Raw genomic sequence first — 16032 nt, 5'->3', positions numbered from 1 at the left:
AAGTGTTCCCACGGCAATCATTTTTATCCCCCCGGGGGAGGGCTGAAAGAGGCACAAAATCTTGCTCAAGGTGTTCCGTGGAATTAACAAGTTTGAGAAATGGCGCAAAGTTGAAGTGAATTTTTTTCCCCGAGGGAATATGATTCGCAACACCGTCAGACCATTGACGGAGGAGGCTCGTTGCATGGTGGGAAAAAGGTCAACATCGCGAGACTCTGTCTCGTAGTGCCGTGCACGGCTCGGCATCGTCGTAACTTGTCCACCATGTCACAACCACATTTATGTATTCCCACCCATCTTGTGATGGGATGCAGTGACCAACCAAATTTTCTATTTTCAACTTGCATTAATCCCGCTTGATGTCTGTAACATTTAGACCACTGTAGATGATAACGAGTGAATGTATTATAGTTGACTATATCAACTCATAGGCCAGATATAAATCTTGTTTTTTGAATAACCATTGTTGGGGCCTACTGTGTTGTGCATAGGTCACATTGTTGGGGCCTACTGTGTTGTGCATAGGTCACATTGTTGGGGCCTACTGTGTTGTGCATAGGTCATATTGCTGGGGCCTACTGTGTTGTGCATAGGTCATATTGCTGGGGCCTACTGTGTTGTGCAGAGGTCATATTGCTGGGGCCTACTGTGTTGTGCAGAGGTCATATTGCTGGGGCATACTGTGTTGTGCATAGGTCACATTGCTGGGGCCTACTGTGTTGTGCATAGGTCATATTGCTGGGGCCTACTGTGTTGTGCATAGGTCATATTGCTGGGGCCTACTGTGTTGTGCATAGGTCATATTGTTGGGGCCTACTGTGTTGTGCATAGGTCATATTGCTGGGGCCTACTGTGTTGTGCATAGGTCATATTGCTGGGGCCTACTGTGTTGTGCATAGGTCATATTGCTGGGGCCTACTGTGTTGTGCATAGGTCATATTGCTGGGGCCTACTGTGTTGTGCATAGGTCACATTGCTGGGGCCTACTGTGTTGTGCATAGGTCACATTGCTGGGGCCTACTGTGTTGTGCATTGGTCACATTGCTGGGGCCTACTGTGTTGTGCAGAGGTCATATTGCTGGGGCCTACTGTGTTGTGCAGAGGTCATATTGCTGGGGCCTACTGTGTTGTGCAGAGGTCATATTGCTGGGGCCTACTGTGTTGTGCAGAGGTCATATTGCTGGGGCCTACTGTGTTGTGCAGAGGTCATATTGCTGGGGCCTACTGTGTTGTGCACAGGTCATATTGCTGGGGCCTACTGTGTTGTGCAGAAGTCATATTGCTGGGGCCTACTGTGTTGTGCATAGGTCATATTGCTGGGGCCTACTGTGTTGTGCATAGGTCACATTGCTGGGGCCTACTGTGTTGTGCATAGGTCATATTGCTGGGGCCTACTGTGTTGTGCAGAGGTCATATTGCTGGGGCATACTGTGTTGTGCAGAGGTCATATTGCTGGGGCATACTGTGTTGTGCAGAGGTCATATTGCTGGGGCCTACTGTGTTGTGCAGAGGTCATATTGCTGGGGCCTACTGTGTTGTGCATAGGTCACATTGCTGGGGCCTACTGTGTTGTGCAGAGGTCATATTGCTGGGGCCTACTGTGTTGTGCAGAGGTCATATTGCTGGGGCATACTGTATTGTGCATAGGTCACATTGCTGGGGCCTACTGTGTTGTGCAGAGGTCATATTGCTGGGGCCTACTGTGTTGTGCAGAGGTCATATTGCTGGGGCCTACTGTGTTGTGCAGAGGTCATATTGCTGGGGCCTACTGTGTTGTGCATAGGTCACATTGCTCAGGGTTTGAGATAAGACTTAGTACGGATCTTTTAGAAAGCATTGAGGACTTACCAACTGCTGAGATTGATTGAGATGCAGTGACAGAAAAACAAGCATTTTCCAGTTGAAAGTTATGTTGAATTTTGTTTTTCTCTTTACGTGTGTCATTTTGTTTTTGCTTTCCAGCCTATTTCAGCACTGGACAGTAGGTTCACCCAGAAGCCGGCCAGCGAAGCCAGACTGTCGGAAAAAGCCAAGCAGGCAGACGACGCCCGCCCGCCTGACCCTGCCAAGCCGGCCAGCGAGGCCCGCCTGGCCGAAAAAGTGTCGTCACCTGTAGCAGAGGGCTCTGGAGCCTCCCAGCCGGCTGTCACCAACATCGCTGCCATGGCCTCTGCCGCAGCCGCAGCGGCGTGTGCCGAAGCCGCCGCAGCTGCCGCGTAAGAATAATTCCATCTCTACTGCCATTCTCCAAACCACAAATGGTCTAAACCATCAAAACCAGTTTTCAGTTGCAGGCCTTTAAAATAATCTTTCACAATGCATACTGATATGAACCAACTATGTTATCATCCACACAATCTCCATTTTCAATGAGATTCCAAACTGAACAATACAGGTTTCTCATTACTGAAGGCATGGTTTCAATATTCATTTCGGGGGAATTGACAATCAGTTTCCGATGAAAAATGAAGTGAAATCTTGTCTCCGCGTCTAGAAAATAAGTCCCCAGTATTAACCTTGAATCAGGGGGAAAAAAGTCAATGTGACTTCATTTGAGTCAAGGCACCTGAGCTACTTCAGAGTTATATGCCTCTGAAAAAAATCCTGTCCAGTGGATATCAGTTTTTAACTTGTGGCGGTTTTCACTGGCAGATATCAAAAGGAGTGATACATCAAAATGGGAAAATAGTGTTGCTTCTAATGCAAGCTAAAGACGTGCGTCCTTTCAAAGTCCTTAAAACTCATTTTGTTGAATCTGGTCTCAGTTTGGCGCTTTTTTTTTTGGCAATTTAACAATGCACCCAGATCAACAACTCTGACCAGCACGGTCACCGCCCCTCCGCGCACCACCCTTTCAACCACTCCCAAGAGGAAAGACATTATCCCGGACAAGGCCGTCATCAAGAAGCCCAGAAGGGAGTACAGGACCCAGGCCAGGATAGCAGCAGCCGCTGCGGCCGCTGCCGCGGCTGCTGCTGCAGCAAACGCAGCGAGCACAGCACCAGCGGCTACAGTGACAGTCGCAGGCACTGCAGTGAGTCTGGAGCTAAGATCATTAACTTCGGAGATTGAATATATGGCCAAAGTTCTGGCTAATTGCTTGAGTGTGTGGGAATTGTTACTAGTCAGCCCAACTTCAAGGGTCAAAGGGAGGATCGTGCATTGGTTGTTCTCCGGCTCTTTATGCCAGAGGTTGAAGGTCATTGGAGATTAAAGATGAATAAAGAACCCAAACATTAACCATAGTCTGTTGCCAAATTCTGTCAGCGATCACTCGTCAATCTCTGGTTCATTTTCCCTTGTAACCTGTGCACAAAATGTATCCCGGATACCAGACAAATTTTTGGTTGACGATGGTTGCTGGGCATGATTGAACAAGGCTGGTCTTGGGCCTTGTCCAAACCAAGAGGCTGTGGCTTGAAGTAACAAGAGTCTATAGGAAGTGGCCACAGCCGCAAGCAAGTGGCTTCCTATACATGGACATTTCTTTCTAAGCCTAAGCCACAACTTCAGGACGTTTTCCCTACTGGAATACTCCATCTAACTGTTCAATTAGCTTTGGATAATGCGTTTCACCATTGATTCTGTCTAGGGTGTGAGTGAAGCGACAAGTAGACTATCAAAGCCCTCGATTAAGATCCCTATTCCACCGACGCCGAAAAACACAGAGTTCAAAATCCCTCAGCGGAGCGGGTCCAATGAACCAGAACTGGTGGTGGAACTTGAGAACAATGTCACCGTTGGGGGTAAGTCTGAAACAACTTGAACCGTCTTCATGGATTGAAGTATGGAAACTTTTTCAAGCAGTGGAAATACATGCTTAGGTAGCACACTGTGTATACTACTTGTGAGTGGTTCCCTGCTAATTCGGACTTCAGTCTTTTGTTACAAGGCCCAGTTACCTTTGTCCGATTTCGGAGACCCCGGCCACACATATAAAGAATACGTGTCCAAAACTGCAATCCCTGGCGGCAAATGGTTAAAGAAAATCATTGGGTGTGAGCAGCAAAGGAGTTAGGATAAAACTGCAATATCTTTTGCTGCTGCCATCTGATCCTTATCTGGAAAAAAATCTTGGCATCATATTGAGAAACCAGTTTCAATTCTGCCACCCTTTTGAGAAAGAATTAAGAAGAAAGAACTAAGCCTGACCTCCCATTAGAGTCCTGTAAAACTTGAAAAGAGGATTTTGCCACTTGACAAATACTTTTTACACAACATGTAGGTTTACCTGAACAAGTCTTACTGAACTGCTCATTTTTTGTTCTGTTTTTTTCTTGTCTGTTTTCTTTCCCAGGGACCACTGTGCACAAACTTCGAGGTAGCAGAGACAGTGAGATGGTGTGGGAAGCTGTACTGACCAGCCGAGGAATAATCGTCACTGGAAACAGGTGCAGAACACATTCAGTCTACTGCCTGCAACCTACGCAGATTACCAATGCATATGCATTATTTCCTTGTCCATTACTTCCATTCGTTAAATTCTCGATCACCAATAGTTCGCCCCCACTCACTCGCCCCCGCAAAGGTGTCGGCCATGTTCATCCTCGTTTTCTTAGCGCCATTACTTTTTGGAACGTATTGTTCCGGCTCCGAATTTTTGGGAGTTTTTTCTTTGCTAACGCGTGTTTCAGTGTTATTCCTCGATCACCTTGGTTTGTTTGTTCTAACTGTTGTGTCATTTATTTCTGGATATTTTACTGTTTTCTTTTCAGTCTTGTGCAGGTGGCAGACTGACCTTGTATTGACCCGTTCGCCAGGTGGCGCTATTGTTTTTGGTTAAATATATTTCCATTGCTTCAGAATATATTGAGTATGTGTGTGTATTCATTTTGCTTGCTTGTTTATATTCTATGATTCGCCCCAGTTGTGGCATTCTTGTTTATAATGTGATTAGTTATATTGAAATCAGTTGTTTTGTTATTTTCGGATATTTTGCTTGTTGTTTTTCAAATATCCGTGTATTTCGGCATTTCTGGTTTTTTGATATTTCTAAAATTTGCTTGTCGATTTTTCATAAGTACCATATATTTCGGCATCCCTGGTTTTTCTCTCTGTGTATTCTGTGTATTAGATAATCGAGAACCGGAGGGAAATTTGAGTTAGTCTTCACCCCACTTTGAGATATTTGCCCGCTTGCGGGCCAGGGATCACTTAATTAGTAAGGACAGTGGTGCGTTGGTTTCGGTCCTTGCTAAGCCAGGGAATAGGACTGTGCATGGTTAAATATTCCCTCCCATTGGCCGGTCCGGGGTATGGCCTTGCGATACCCTTATTTGCTCTAGTACTGTACTGTTGAGCACACAAGTTCACTCTTCATTCATCGAATGGTATTCGTGAACTCGTAGCAGTGGTACTGGTGTGGTATCTGGTACTTACGCCTCACGCCCGCAGGCCCTGAGATCCGGTATCTCTGATTCGATCCCGCTCCACTACTGCCAAAGTTGAGTTTGCCATTTGCGGGTCTGCTTGGCACACCGTAACAGAACTCTGTGCTGCCGAAGCGCAGGGATTTCTCTGGTGAGGGAGATTCACCCCACTGCCCTCTTCGAGCATTGATCAACGTGTCTGGCCTGCTTCCGCTCCTCCGTGTTCTGAGCACGTGCGAATACGCCCCTTACGCAGGCAGCTCAGGGCATGACTCGGCACCCTGCAGTTGGCTCAGCTCCCCGGTATTGGTGAGCCGTTATCTGCAGGGGTTTTCCAGTGAGCGCATCTCACCTTACGGACGGCTTCTAGTTTCAAGCAACGTGTTCAGCCCGCTTCCGCTCCTCCTCGATTGGAGTGCATGCGAGTACGCCCCTTACGCAGGCAGCTCGGGACGTAACTTGGCACCATGCAGTCAGCTTGGCTCCTGGTGTTGGTTCACCGTTGTCTGTAAGTCTTTTCTTGTGAGCACGTCTCACGCTTAACTCCCCAATGGTGGGAGCGCATTCAAGTCGTCCCTTACGTCAACGAATAGGGATGGGTCCTGGCGCTTTGCTGTTTGAGAGAACGCTGTTCGGTCATTACGGGCAGCTTCTTCACCATAGAGCAGCGCTGTACATTGCATGTGGTTGCTGCCAGGTCCTCACAGCTTGCGGTGGCTGTGGAACTTAAACTCTCCACCATCGAGTTTGCTGGATTTGTTGGGTCTCTTCTCGCCTAGTGTTCCCTTATCCTTTGAGGTTGGTTGGCTTCCGGCAATGGCGTCTCACCCAACCACTGTGACTGAAAAGATGGCGGCTTTAGCCTGTTTCTGTTCGGATTGAGATCTGTTAGCATCCAGGACTGGGCCCGCTCTGGTCCGTTCTTCATTCGGGGACACTGAGTCCTTGGGCCTACTCCGTCATTGGGGCTTTCAGGCTCCCCCTATTGCAGCCAGGCCCCAACGCTTGCAGTACCTGTAGAATTTGAACTCCTCACAGTCGAGTTTGACTGGGCGTGGCCTGCTCGACTGTTTGGGTTGCTTCTTGGCAAGTGTTTCCTTGCCCTTTGCGGTTGCTTTCTGGCAACAACTTCTCACCCAACCACTGTGGTAAAAAAAACCCACAGAACAAAAAACAAAAAAAACGATAGACGTACTCCAACGTTAGGGCTTTCGGCCTGCCTTTATTGCTGATCCCCTTCTGGGAGTCACTGTGCCCGCTTGTTGTTCTCCAGCTCCAGTTCAGTAGGATGACTCTCGGGTGCTTTCTTCCAACCAAGAGGCTTACTGAGCGCCTTATGCCTTCAACCACTGCCCTCAGTCGTTCTTTATTTGGGGCATTCTGGCGTGAGTAGATGCTACAATGTACAAATGTACATGCTACCGGGCCACCCCCTGCCGTAGCCAATGTGGCCCCAGTGGACATGATAGGGGTAACGCAGGCACGAGGCAGACCACAACGCAGATAGCTGGTGTGCTTTGCTCCTGAGACCTCTGTACACTGTTAACCACTACCTGCCGGGGACTCCGAAATCAGAGCCGTATGGTTTATATGCGTGGCCGGGGTTTTCGAACTCGGACAAAGGAAACAGGGCCCTGTAACAAAAGACCGTACTCTGAACAAAAGACCAGGCTGCTGGGCATTACCGGCACTTTTCACTCCCAAAAGTGGTGATAATCCAGCGTTGTTTTGAAACCGTATACCAGGGTTTGGGGCATTGAGAGCAAGCGGACTACCACCGGGGACAAAAGCGCTCCACCACCGCAGCGATGAGCCACACAGCACCACTGCATGCTAATCTGGCCCCTATTGAAAAGAGGTCAGCAGTGCACTGAGCCAGGTTCGTGAACAAAAGACAGTTGTATAACACTGCACAATCTGGGCTCTGTTTACAAGGCTGCAGGCCTGGCTGAAATACTCGGGCGTTAATTAAGGTCACCTGTCAACTTAGAGTAGTGCCTAAAGATTACTTGGTGCGGCTATAAACGACCGTTAAATGGAATGATGAATTTTTGAAGGATTTTGAAAACGGAAAAAATGATAGTCATGCCGGCCCAGCATCATCAACGTTGAAAAATGCCCCGGCACGAAGTGATTAATCGCTATGTCTGTGCCTCAGCCAACTATGCTTTGCGTGCATTCAGACGTAGAGCATGTTGCTACCGTTTACCGGGCCACCCTACATTGTCTTCTGGGGTGGCCTCTGGTGAATACGACACCAAGTCACGTACACTCAGCGTGAGCCGTGGCTGAAACAACTCCTTTTGTTATGCTAGGTATCTGCGCCTGACCAGCGTTGGGAATGCTTAGCCGAGAAACGGAGAAGTGCATTATCCCATCCGACTCTCCTTCACTCCCTGGGCTGTTCCTGTGAATACGACTTAGTCTAGGTATGAGCACCCTACCGGGTGTAAACTTACACTGAACATGCGGGAGATAGTTCTGCACTATGCCCGCAGACCCCTTATGACCTTCACACGCCTGATCCCACTGCTGTCTGAGGCTTTGTCATTGCGAAACCTAGCAGTGTACTCATCAACAGCAAGCCACGGGCAGACTGTCCTCCATTTCTGGGCCTGCCCTGGTGGCTATGTCATTTGGATTTTGTGCTACAGTTGCTTCCTCCAATGCACATCCACATTTTAGGCATCCAAATTCACCAAACTTTACACAGTAGTAGACTCCAAATGCGAGATCCTCTGATGTGGGTGTGTCCAAATTTATTTACTGTCACCGTTATGAGGTCCGACGAGAGTTGGTCTACCTTCAGCCGCAAGATTGGGTATGAATGGTCTTGGGTTTCCTCCTCGGAGTACACCCGTGTGATTGATATGAAGAGGTATACTCGGCAGGGTTTGTCCGATTTTTAAATTTATACTTGCGTTTGTCAGAAAATAATTTGGAATATCGGAGTAGTTTCTCATGTTCACAGTTCTGCGGGTCCTGACAGTGGGAAAAGTGGGATTAAATTTGTCCCCATTAGGCAGGACCAACATTGGTGACTAATACTTGTATTGTTGATGGATGCTCCATTTGAGACTAAGCTTTTTCTCACTTTAGCCGGATGCATATGCTCAGACCTTAATTCCCCATGCATGCGGTAAAACAATTGGAGTCCTTCAATAGAGGAACGTCTGTGGCTCACTTTTCATTCTCCAGAAATGCTTCACCAACATCCGCATGTGCTGGAGCTGTTCATTGTCACAAGGTGCAACTTCCACCCGACTTCACTAGTCTTCCGGCAATGATTCCTTGCTCGATAAAGAGAGTCAAACCCTCATATATCTGGGCCGCATGGAGTTTTCTCCAGCCTCCGACCTTTTCATTGTTCATAGCTTGTCGGAGTACCTTCCTTTACGTCTTGACAGCATTTTCCCCTGTTGTCCAGCACTTACTGGTGGTCGTGAAGGATTTGGAGGAGATACAATGGAACAGTGCTGGTCCTCCTTCCCTCGCCGATTTTCAGTGCCCCAGTCAAATCCTGCTCTGCCTACTCAGTCTTCACGGGCAGGGCTTGGGACATAGACCAGAGGGAACTTTGACACTGCCCCCATCCCCTTGGGTCTGACACTAATGCTTTGCAGGTGCCTTCAATGCCCAAATTTCTAGGCACTATCTATGGTACCAAGGTTCTAGCAAACATACCTTTGTCTGCTCATTCAGCTACCCTCCCGCAGTCATGGCTGCCGTTCGTTTGACTGGGGTCTTTATTGGATTCCTACCTTTGTTGATACAGGTAATTGTTACATGTGCATGGGTTCCTGTTGCAGCAACTGACAGCAACGCCTGTCAGGTTCAATCCGGACTTCGTTTGGATGTTGTTTTACTTCCACTCCGATCCTCTCACCTGGGCTTTTTATCCCACGTGCATATCTTTGGCCTGGGGGAAAATCCTCAAAACCTGATACCTCTTGCCGTCAAGACACACTTTGTTAACAGTTGAAACTGACAGATGGGCCCCTCAACTACTGGTTTCCACTGGCACTTCCTGATCTTCATGGGGCACTCCTGTTCTGGAACTTTCAAATTTCATGCACGAGTACGTGGGTTAGCACATTGTCACTTCATTGGATAAATCACTACTGAGATACACTCTTACTATGCCTTACTATACTCAGCCTCCTGTAAGTTGGATGTTCCGATGAGCGCTAGGCTTTGGGATTAACTTAAAGGTAACTCACGTCTCAAAGCCAATAACTCCTTCACAGACGTCTGCTCTGACGGAAAGATTCACACAACAGAACAGACACTATATCGCAATGTGACTGAGCCAGTCCCTTGGTACCCTACTGTCCACATTTTGTCGGCCCTGCCTTGACATGGAACATCTAGTTGCTGTTATTCTGCACCAGACTCCCAGCGATTCTGTCAGAATTGGCAAGAACAAACATCTGCTATTCAGACCATTAGACCTTCCTAACCCTGAGAATTAATTTACCCAGATTCCTAGGGTAACATTTACACTGGAGTACACAGTTCTTCATTTTCATGACATGACAAACAGTACGAACTCCAATTCAATGCCGATATGTGCAGTAACCGATTCTCTTCTATGGGACTAAGTACTGCCATCGCCAATCGTCTGTAGCTACTGTTCATTGTCTCAGCTACCTATGTGCCATCCCTTAGACAACAATGACGCCAGGCATCCTCTTCCTTTGTTGCTCCCAATAGCTGCTTCATTCCTGGATAGTGGTCCGTTGATGATATCCTTTACACATACTCTCGTTGGGTGATAGTCCCATGGCATTCCTTTCACCTTCATCGTAGGCTACAATTCAAGGCCTAGTTCAATCTCTCCGTACTAAAAGTGGGCCAGGAATCAAAGCTGAGAGGTATTGTGCTGCTTCTATCGTTACCCTTAAGGTGAGAGTTTCGCCTTCGCTATTTGGATTTCCTCGGCTGTAAGCATCGTCAGTTTCAAATGGCTGATTTTCACAGACGTCAAACCTTGCCACCGTACAGGGATGAGATTGACCAATGATAAAAATTGCTGAAAACAGTTGAAAAAGACATAAAGAAGCCGAAATGTGAAAATCTCCTATACTTTTGTACACAACCAGTGAGAAAAAAAAAATGAAATCCCAAACAAAAAAAGCTGAAATCAGCTGAAAAGCTAAGAAATCTCACCCGACTCTATCACGATCCACAACGCTAGGCTTATATACATGCGCAATGTCAACATCTTCCATTCGTGTATGTTGGCAGTTCTCTACATGTCTACATGTTAGATAACGCTACGACCATTTACCTCAGGCTACCCTTAGCATGGGTTGTAATGAGGTCTCCCGGGACGTGCCACTAATAGCCTCTTTGACGAGACCACAAGAACAGGTACTTAGTCTACCTTCAGCTGTACTCCGTATCCTTGGGTGTCCTCCTTTCATGGTCCGACACGCTATTAAGTTTGCTATGTTTACTGGCCTTCTGGCCCAGATGACCAAAGGAGATGACACATTTGTGCCCATGATGTCCAGGCCGTTTCATCAGTAGGGAGCCTATTTCAAAGTGTTTCCTGTAATAGAGATTTGTAGAGAGCCTTGTAGGAAACCCATACCCCATTCACCTCCTGTTACCTCGATGATGTTTGCGGGGGCCATACACATGGCCTAACTGTAGGCTGGATGGCATTGCAGTTGCACCGTTGCAGACCAGTCTCTACCCTTGCAGGAGGAGGCACTCAAGTAGTCACTGTAAGAAGGCTAGATACTGGTAGTGCGTCCTTGCCTTCCCACCGTCCATTGGTTTGGGGCAACTCTGCATATGTATTGGTAATCTGCGTAGGTTGCAGGCAGTAGACTCTCCCCCGGCCTAGAATGGGACAAGTCCTCTACTGCATACCTACCAGATAACCAATCTCCCTCCCTCCTCCCCACACGGCTTCGCCGCACTTCGTGCATCAAAAAAGAGGACGAACTTGGTCGACGCCTTTGCGGGGGGCGAGTGAGTGGGTCACACTATTAGTGACCGAGAATTTAGCGAATGGAAGTAATGAACGAGGAAATAATGCGTTTGTATTGGTAATCTGGTAGGCGTGCAGTAGTAGACTCAACCCACATTAGGTGGGGAGAGAATTTCACGTGGAGGAATTTTTAACCGTTGTTACTTGAGAAATTAGGTTGCTAATCCCCCGAAAGCGCACAGATAAAACGTTGGCTTGCCCTCGTACAAGTTGTGAATGCGAATTCAATATCATAAGGCAGTCGCAGCCAAATTCAGGGAAGTTGAAATGGAGTACATGCACTATGGTTGTTGTAGAAGATGACTACATGTCATTTCACAACGTTGCATTTGCAATTGCTTTGTATGTTAGGGAATGTACTGTAAATGGGATCTGTTTGCCAAGCAGTCTTAGGGTCACTGCTGCACATGTACGTGGTTAATTCCAGAAATTTAGGTGTCCATGTTTTTTGTGTCTCTGTCACGTCTGAATTTCCAAGAGTGATGAATTAATGCAAATTACCCTGCCAAACAAATACAGTGGAATGCCGCTATAACGAACATGACGGGATCCGCATTAAATGTTTGGTGCAGCGGTTGTTCGGTATAGCGAAATTAACTGCAAAATGTTTCCTTGCCTTGTTGAATAGAGCCCTCTCTGGTCTAACTGAAGTGCTTCCTCTTGTGATACTATGGTTCGCTGTTTTCTTGATGTTTTGCCATTGTATTCACGTTTAAGGTTTCTAGAAATGTATCCGTTAATTATTTTTGTTTTTTATTAAATCTTGAGTTAACAAAATTGATATCAAGTTTATCCTAAAAGTCGTGAAGCTGCCGCTCAGGATCTATCTGTGATGCATGCTGTGGCGTATCTCGGTTGATTTGTGTATCAGCGGCGCCCTCTTTAGACTACATTGTATTGTTAGTGTAATGCCACTGTGCTCGTACGTGCGGTTTTCTTCCGCACCCGATCATGCAGAGTTGCAAAACCAGTGTCCATTCAATACCATTGACAACTAGTGGCTTTCCTTTCTAATCCTTGGGGAAATAATGGCCACTTGTCACATTCCAACACAAAAAACACCGACTGTTTTATTATGTCGACGTTCGGGAATTACAAACGGCAACTGAATAGTGTTCCGTAGGTTCTGTGCACAAATTATTGGGAGTCAAGGACGATGTGCAGTACAGCCAAATGTTCGGTATAGCAACGTTCCACTGTAGTAATAGTTTGAAATCAATTCCAGTGATATTTCCATGTCAAATTATACAGGTCAGGTGTAACAGGGACACAAATGTCACACTTTTTTGAACCCCTAATTTATAGAATGACTCATCTGTGGTTTTTACTGACAGTAAACAAGATGAAAACAAGTTTAAATTTTCATTTTAAGATCAATTGTGAACAATAGAAAAAGTTTGATGTTTGTCAAAGGAACCTCATATTTGAAATGGTATGTCCTTTGGTGATGACTAAAATCCATTAGGCAGGTTTGCCGTATTGTTAATGTTGCTGGCATCATGATTTGGGGGCAGGATCCCTACCCACATGGCGTTTATGGTTTTTTGGGCTCTGACTAGAACCACAGAGAAAAGGATTCTGCCAAGCTTCCGTCTTGGCAGTTCTGTTGGTAGCTCACTGGAATTCACATTTAAGACACAGGCTGGATTTCCCCTTTCTTTCACTCCATTTTTCTATCTTGATGTGAAAAGTCATTGTATCAAATAATCTTCATGTTTTAGTGCAGTTGATAACAATTCCTGAATCTTCTCACAATTTCAGTTTTGTCGTGTGCGTGAGCTGCGAGAACCAAACAGTCAACATGTTCTCCGTGGGAGGTCGGAGGTTAGTCCCGGCCTGTCTGCTGCCCTCTGTGGTCAGCATTCTGCAATGCAGCAGCCGCTACGCGATGGCTATCACGTCGATGGGAATGCTGTATGTCTGGTAAGGTCAAGAAGAGATTGATACATGAATTGAAAAAAATTAGTTGAAATTTTTTGAGGGCAAAGATTTGAAGATGAACTCCCACGTCCATTCAGACTTCACGCAAGTGCAGAGAGAGTGTGACGTCAAAAAATTCTTGCAGCAAAGTTTGCCACTGTTGAAATGTCTTGGCATGGATAAAATACCAACTCGGGCCACAGGGTCAGAAATTTGCCTTCATGTTTTAGGCAGACTAGTCTTGAGCTGCCTTAGGATTCTTTTTAAAAGACAAATCAACCTATTCATTGTTAATATGAAATGTTTTTGTTTGGACCACAGGGACTTGAAGCAGATGAGAGCCGTGGTTAGGAGAGAGTCGTTACTCCCTATCATGAAAGGTATCAACATTGTCTTATCAATTTTTTCATTCACCCTATTGCTTGTTATTGCTGGAAGAAGTTTAATCTAAACAGTTGAAGTGATTTTGTCTCTTTGTAGCTTTCAATTCTCTTTGTGGATAATCTTTTTCCATCCTTTTTTTTCCAGGTGTTGATCTGAACATCACCAATTCACTGATAACCGAGCAAGGGGTACCAGCTGTCTCGCTGTCTAATGGCAGGTCATATAGCTATAGTTCATCCATGTCATGTTGGTAAGTGTTGTAAGAGTTTTTCATCACCCTCAAAAAGTTGAAGTGCGTTTTCTTACTATACTATGTTGTGAATATTCAGGGACTCTGCTCTGTTTGGTTACAAAAGATCACCGAAGGCTTAATTGGGTTCAGTCACATGAAAACGTCTAGAAAATGCAGAATTTTTGGGGAATTCTAAGGGCATGTAGTCTTGTGCAGTAGCCTGGCTCTGATAAGTTTGCTGCTGAACGCTTTACAAAACATCATTTTGACAGAAAGTTTATTCATGATACAGCCTGATTTTCTCAAACCTGTCTAGGGATGTGCTTCCGAAATGTTGGAAGAAAATGGTTTGTTCTCACCTTGTGCCCAAGCTTGATCAATTTATAAGACCAGTCACATGACCAGTCACATGGCTAGTAACATATAACAGGATGAAGAATGATTTATTTAAAAAGCTTGTGCCTTGAATTCAGACTGAAGGCCTCATGATGGTCTTTAGGGGTCCTAACCACAAAACGTGTCTTAATTTTTCTTTATTTCCTCTATCTAGGATGCTACTCAGTCAGCAAGGCGACATCCTCAGCCAGTGCTCGGACCATCAGTCCTGCCAGCCTTCCCAGGATGCACTGCGAGTCTCGGGACCACTGACTATGCTTCATGGCCAGTCACTTAGGTAAAATAATTCCCCCGGTCAATGTTGTTGTTCTCTTATTTCAAAGAGTAGGTGCTTTGGCTGTACAAAGGACTGTGCAATAAATGTCTCGCACCCAAATTTAAGGCTCAGCAAAAATCAGCGGCTGAGCACCATGGCAAGTAATATACTTTGCATGGCACTCTGGCCGGTAACCCATTTTTGTTAAGCATGTATTTTCGTTGCTTAGCAGATTTATGAAATTGGTCCCAGGTTCTCAGTTGGGCAGCTGCAGGTTCTTGCCTGTGTGAGGAGACGTGCACAGCTGGTAATCACTATAATTAGCCCACGTCTATATTTGGATCTGTTCTCACCAGGGCGGGCAGGCAGTCCCGCGGCGTGTTCCAGGCCAACCTCAGCCTGAAGCAAGCCTCGACGATGAGTTACCTGGAGAATCAGCTCTCGGCAGCCCAAGCGTTGAAGTCAGCCAAGGAGTATCGATTCTGGCTCCTGACCTACGTGAGGTATCTCGTACAAGAAGGTAAGATGAAAGTGGCCCGATCTTTAGCATCTTGTCTGGTCTTGTTTGTCGTCATTTTTATTGACATGACAGCATTGAACTGTCTTCTGTCTTGCTTGTCTGATGTTTATAGCGACACTTTGTCTTATTTGAAACATGGTAGACATGAGTGCTATTTGAAGGGGCAAATTCGGAGTAAAGACACAAATTGTGACTGCCCAAAAAGCCACTTGAGTCCAAGAAGAGTTGGTCTACTTTTAACAAATGTACAAGACTTCTCTGCATCTGTGCCCGTGATTATTATTCAAACACCTGTCTTAGGTTTCACAATTTTTTTGTGAAAAAATAACTGTACACTTGTACTGTCAAAGGGGCTTGGCTACATGTTTATAATTCATCCTTGTACCCAATGTGTTCTAAAAGGCACAGCTCCTAAATATCATGTAATGGTTTGCAGACATGCAAGATAATGCAAGATAAAACTTTGAAAGTGTACCAGGAAAGAGATTATACAGTAAATTTCCAAATTATTCTGGAATTAGAGAATTATTTTTAAAGAAACCACAATGTAATTTTGATTGAGAAATCTAAACAAACATTTTGCTGCACACAAAATTTGCCCCCATCAAATAGCACCCATGTCCACCACGCTTCAAATTAGGCCAACAAGTGTCACAGTAAACAGAAAAACAAACAGATGAGCATGACGAAAGTACCAAACTAAAGACGGTTCAATGTTGTCATGTCAATAAAAATGACGCCAAACCAATTACCGCCCTCCAGTTGTATCTGTCCTATCTCAAATAGGCTAATACCTTTCTTCATGTTATTTTTGTCCGTGATTTATCAGAGCAAGAGGTGAGATTACGCGACATCTGCGGCGAACTCCTTGGACCATTCTACCGAGAAGACGCCAAGGAGTCGCTGTGGCAACCCACGGAAACGGTAAGCCATGCTCCAAGAAGAAACCTTGTT

At 45.9% G+C, this 16032-nt stretch overlaps 1 protein-coding gene across 1 annotated transcript in view; it reads left to right on the top strand.

Moving 5' to 3' along the window:
* The window catches only part of hira (histone cell cycle regulator), a 39889-nt gene that overhangs the window by 20881 nt on the left and 2976 nt on the right, over window positions 1–16032 (top strand). Inside the window, exons 17-26 of the mRNA XM_022253149.2 lie at window positions 1963–2216; window positions 2806–3034; window positions 3593–3746; window positions 4298–4391; window positions 13132–13293; window positions 13612–13670; window positions 13819–13924; window positions 14457–14579; window positions 14915–15078; window positions 15908–16002. Coding sequence (XP_022108841.2) covers window positions 1963–2216; window positions 2806–3034; window positions 3593–3746; window positions 4298–4391; window positions 13132–13293; window positions 13612–13670; window positions 13819–13924; window positions 14457–14579; window positions 14915–15078; window positions 15908–16002 — 1440 coding nt within the window. The remainder of the gene's footprint in view (window positions 1–1962; window positions 2217–2805; window positions 3035–3592; window positions 3747–4297; window positions 4392–13131; window positions 13294–13611; window positions 13671–13818; window positions 13925–14456; window positions 14580–14914; window positions 15079–15907; window positions 16003–16032) is intronic.

Source organism: Acanthaster planci, linkage group LG09, assembly GCF_054643075.1.
Source record: "Acanthaster planci isolate LZ-2023a linkage group LG09, COTS_SCS, whole genome shotgun sequence".
NCBI lineage: Eukaryota > Metazoa > Echinodermata > Asteroidea > Valvatida > Acanthasteridae > Acanthaster > Acanthaster planci.
This window is presented reverse-complemented; position numbering and strand designations above follow the sequence as displayed.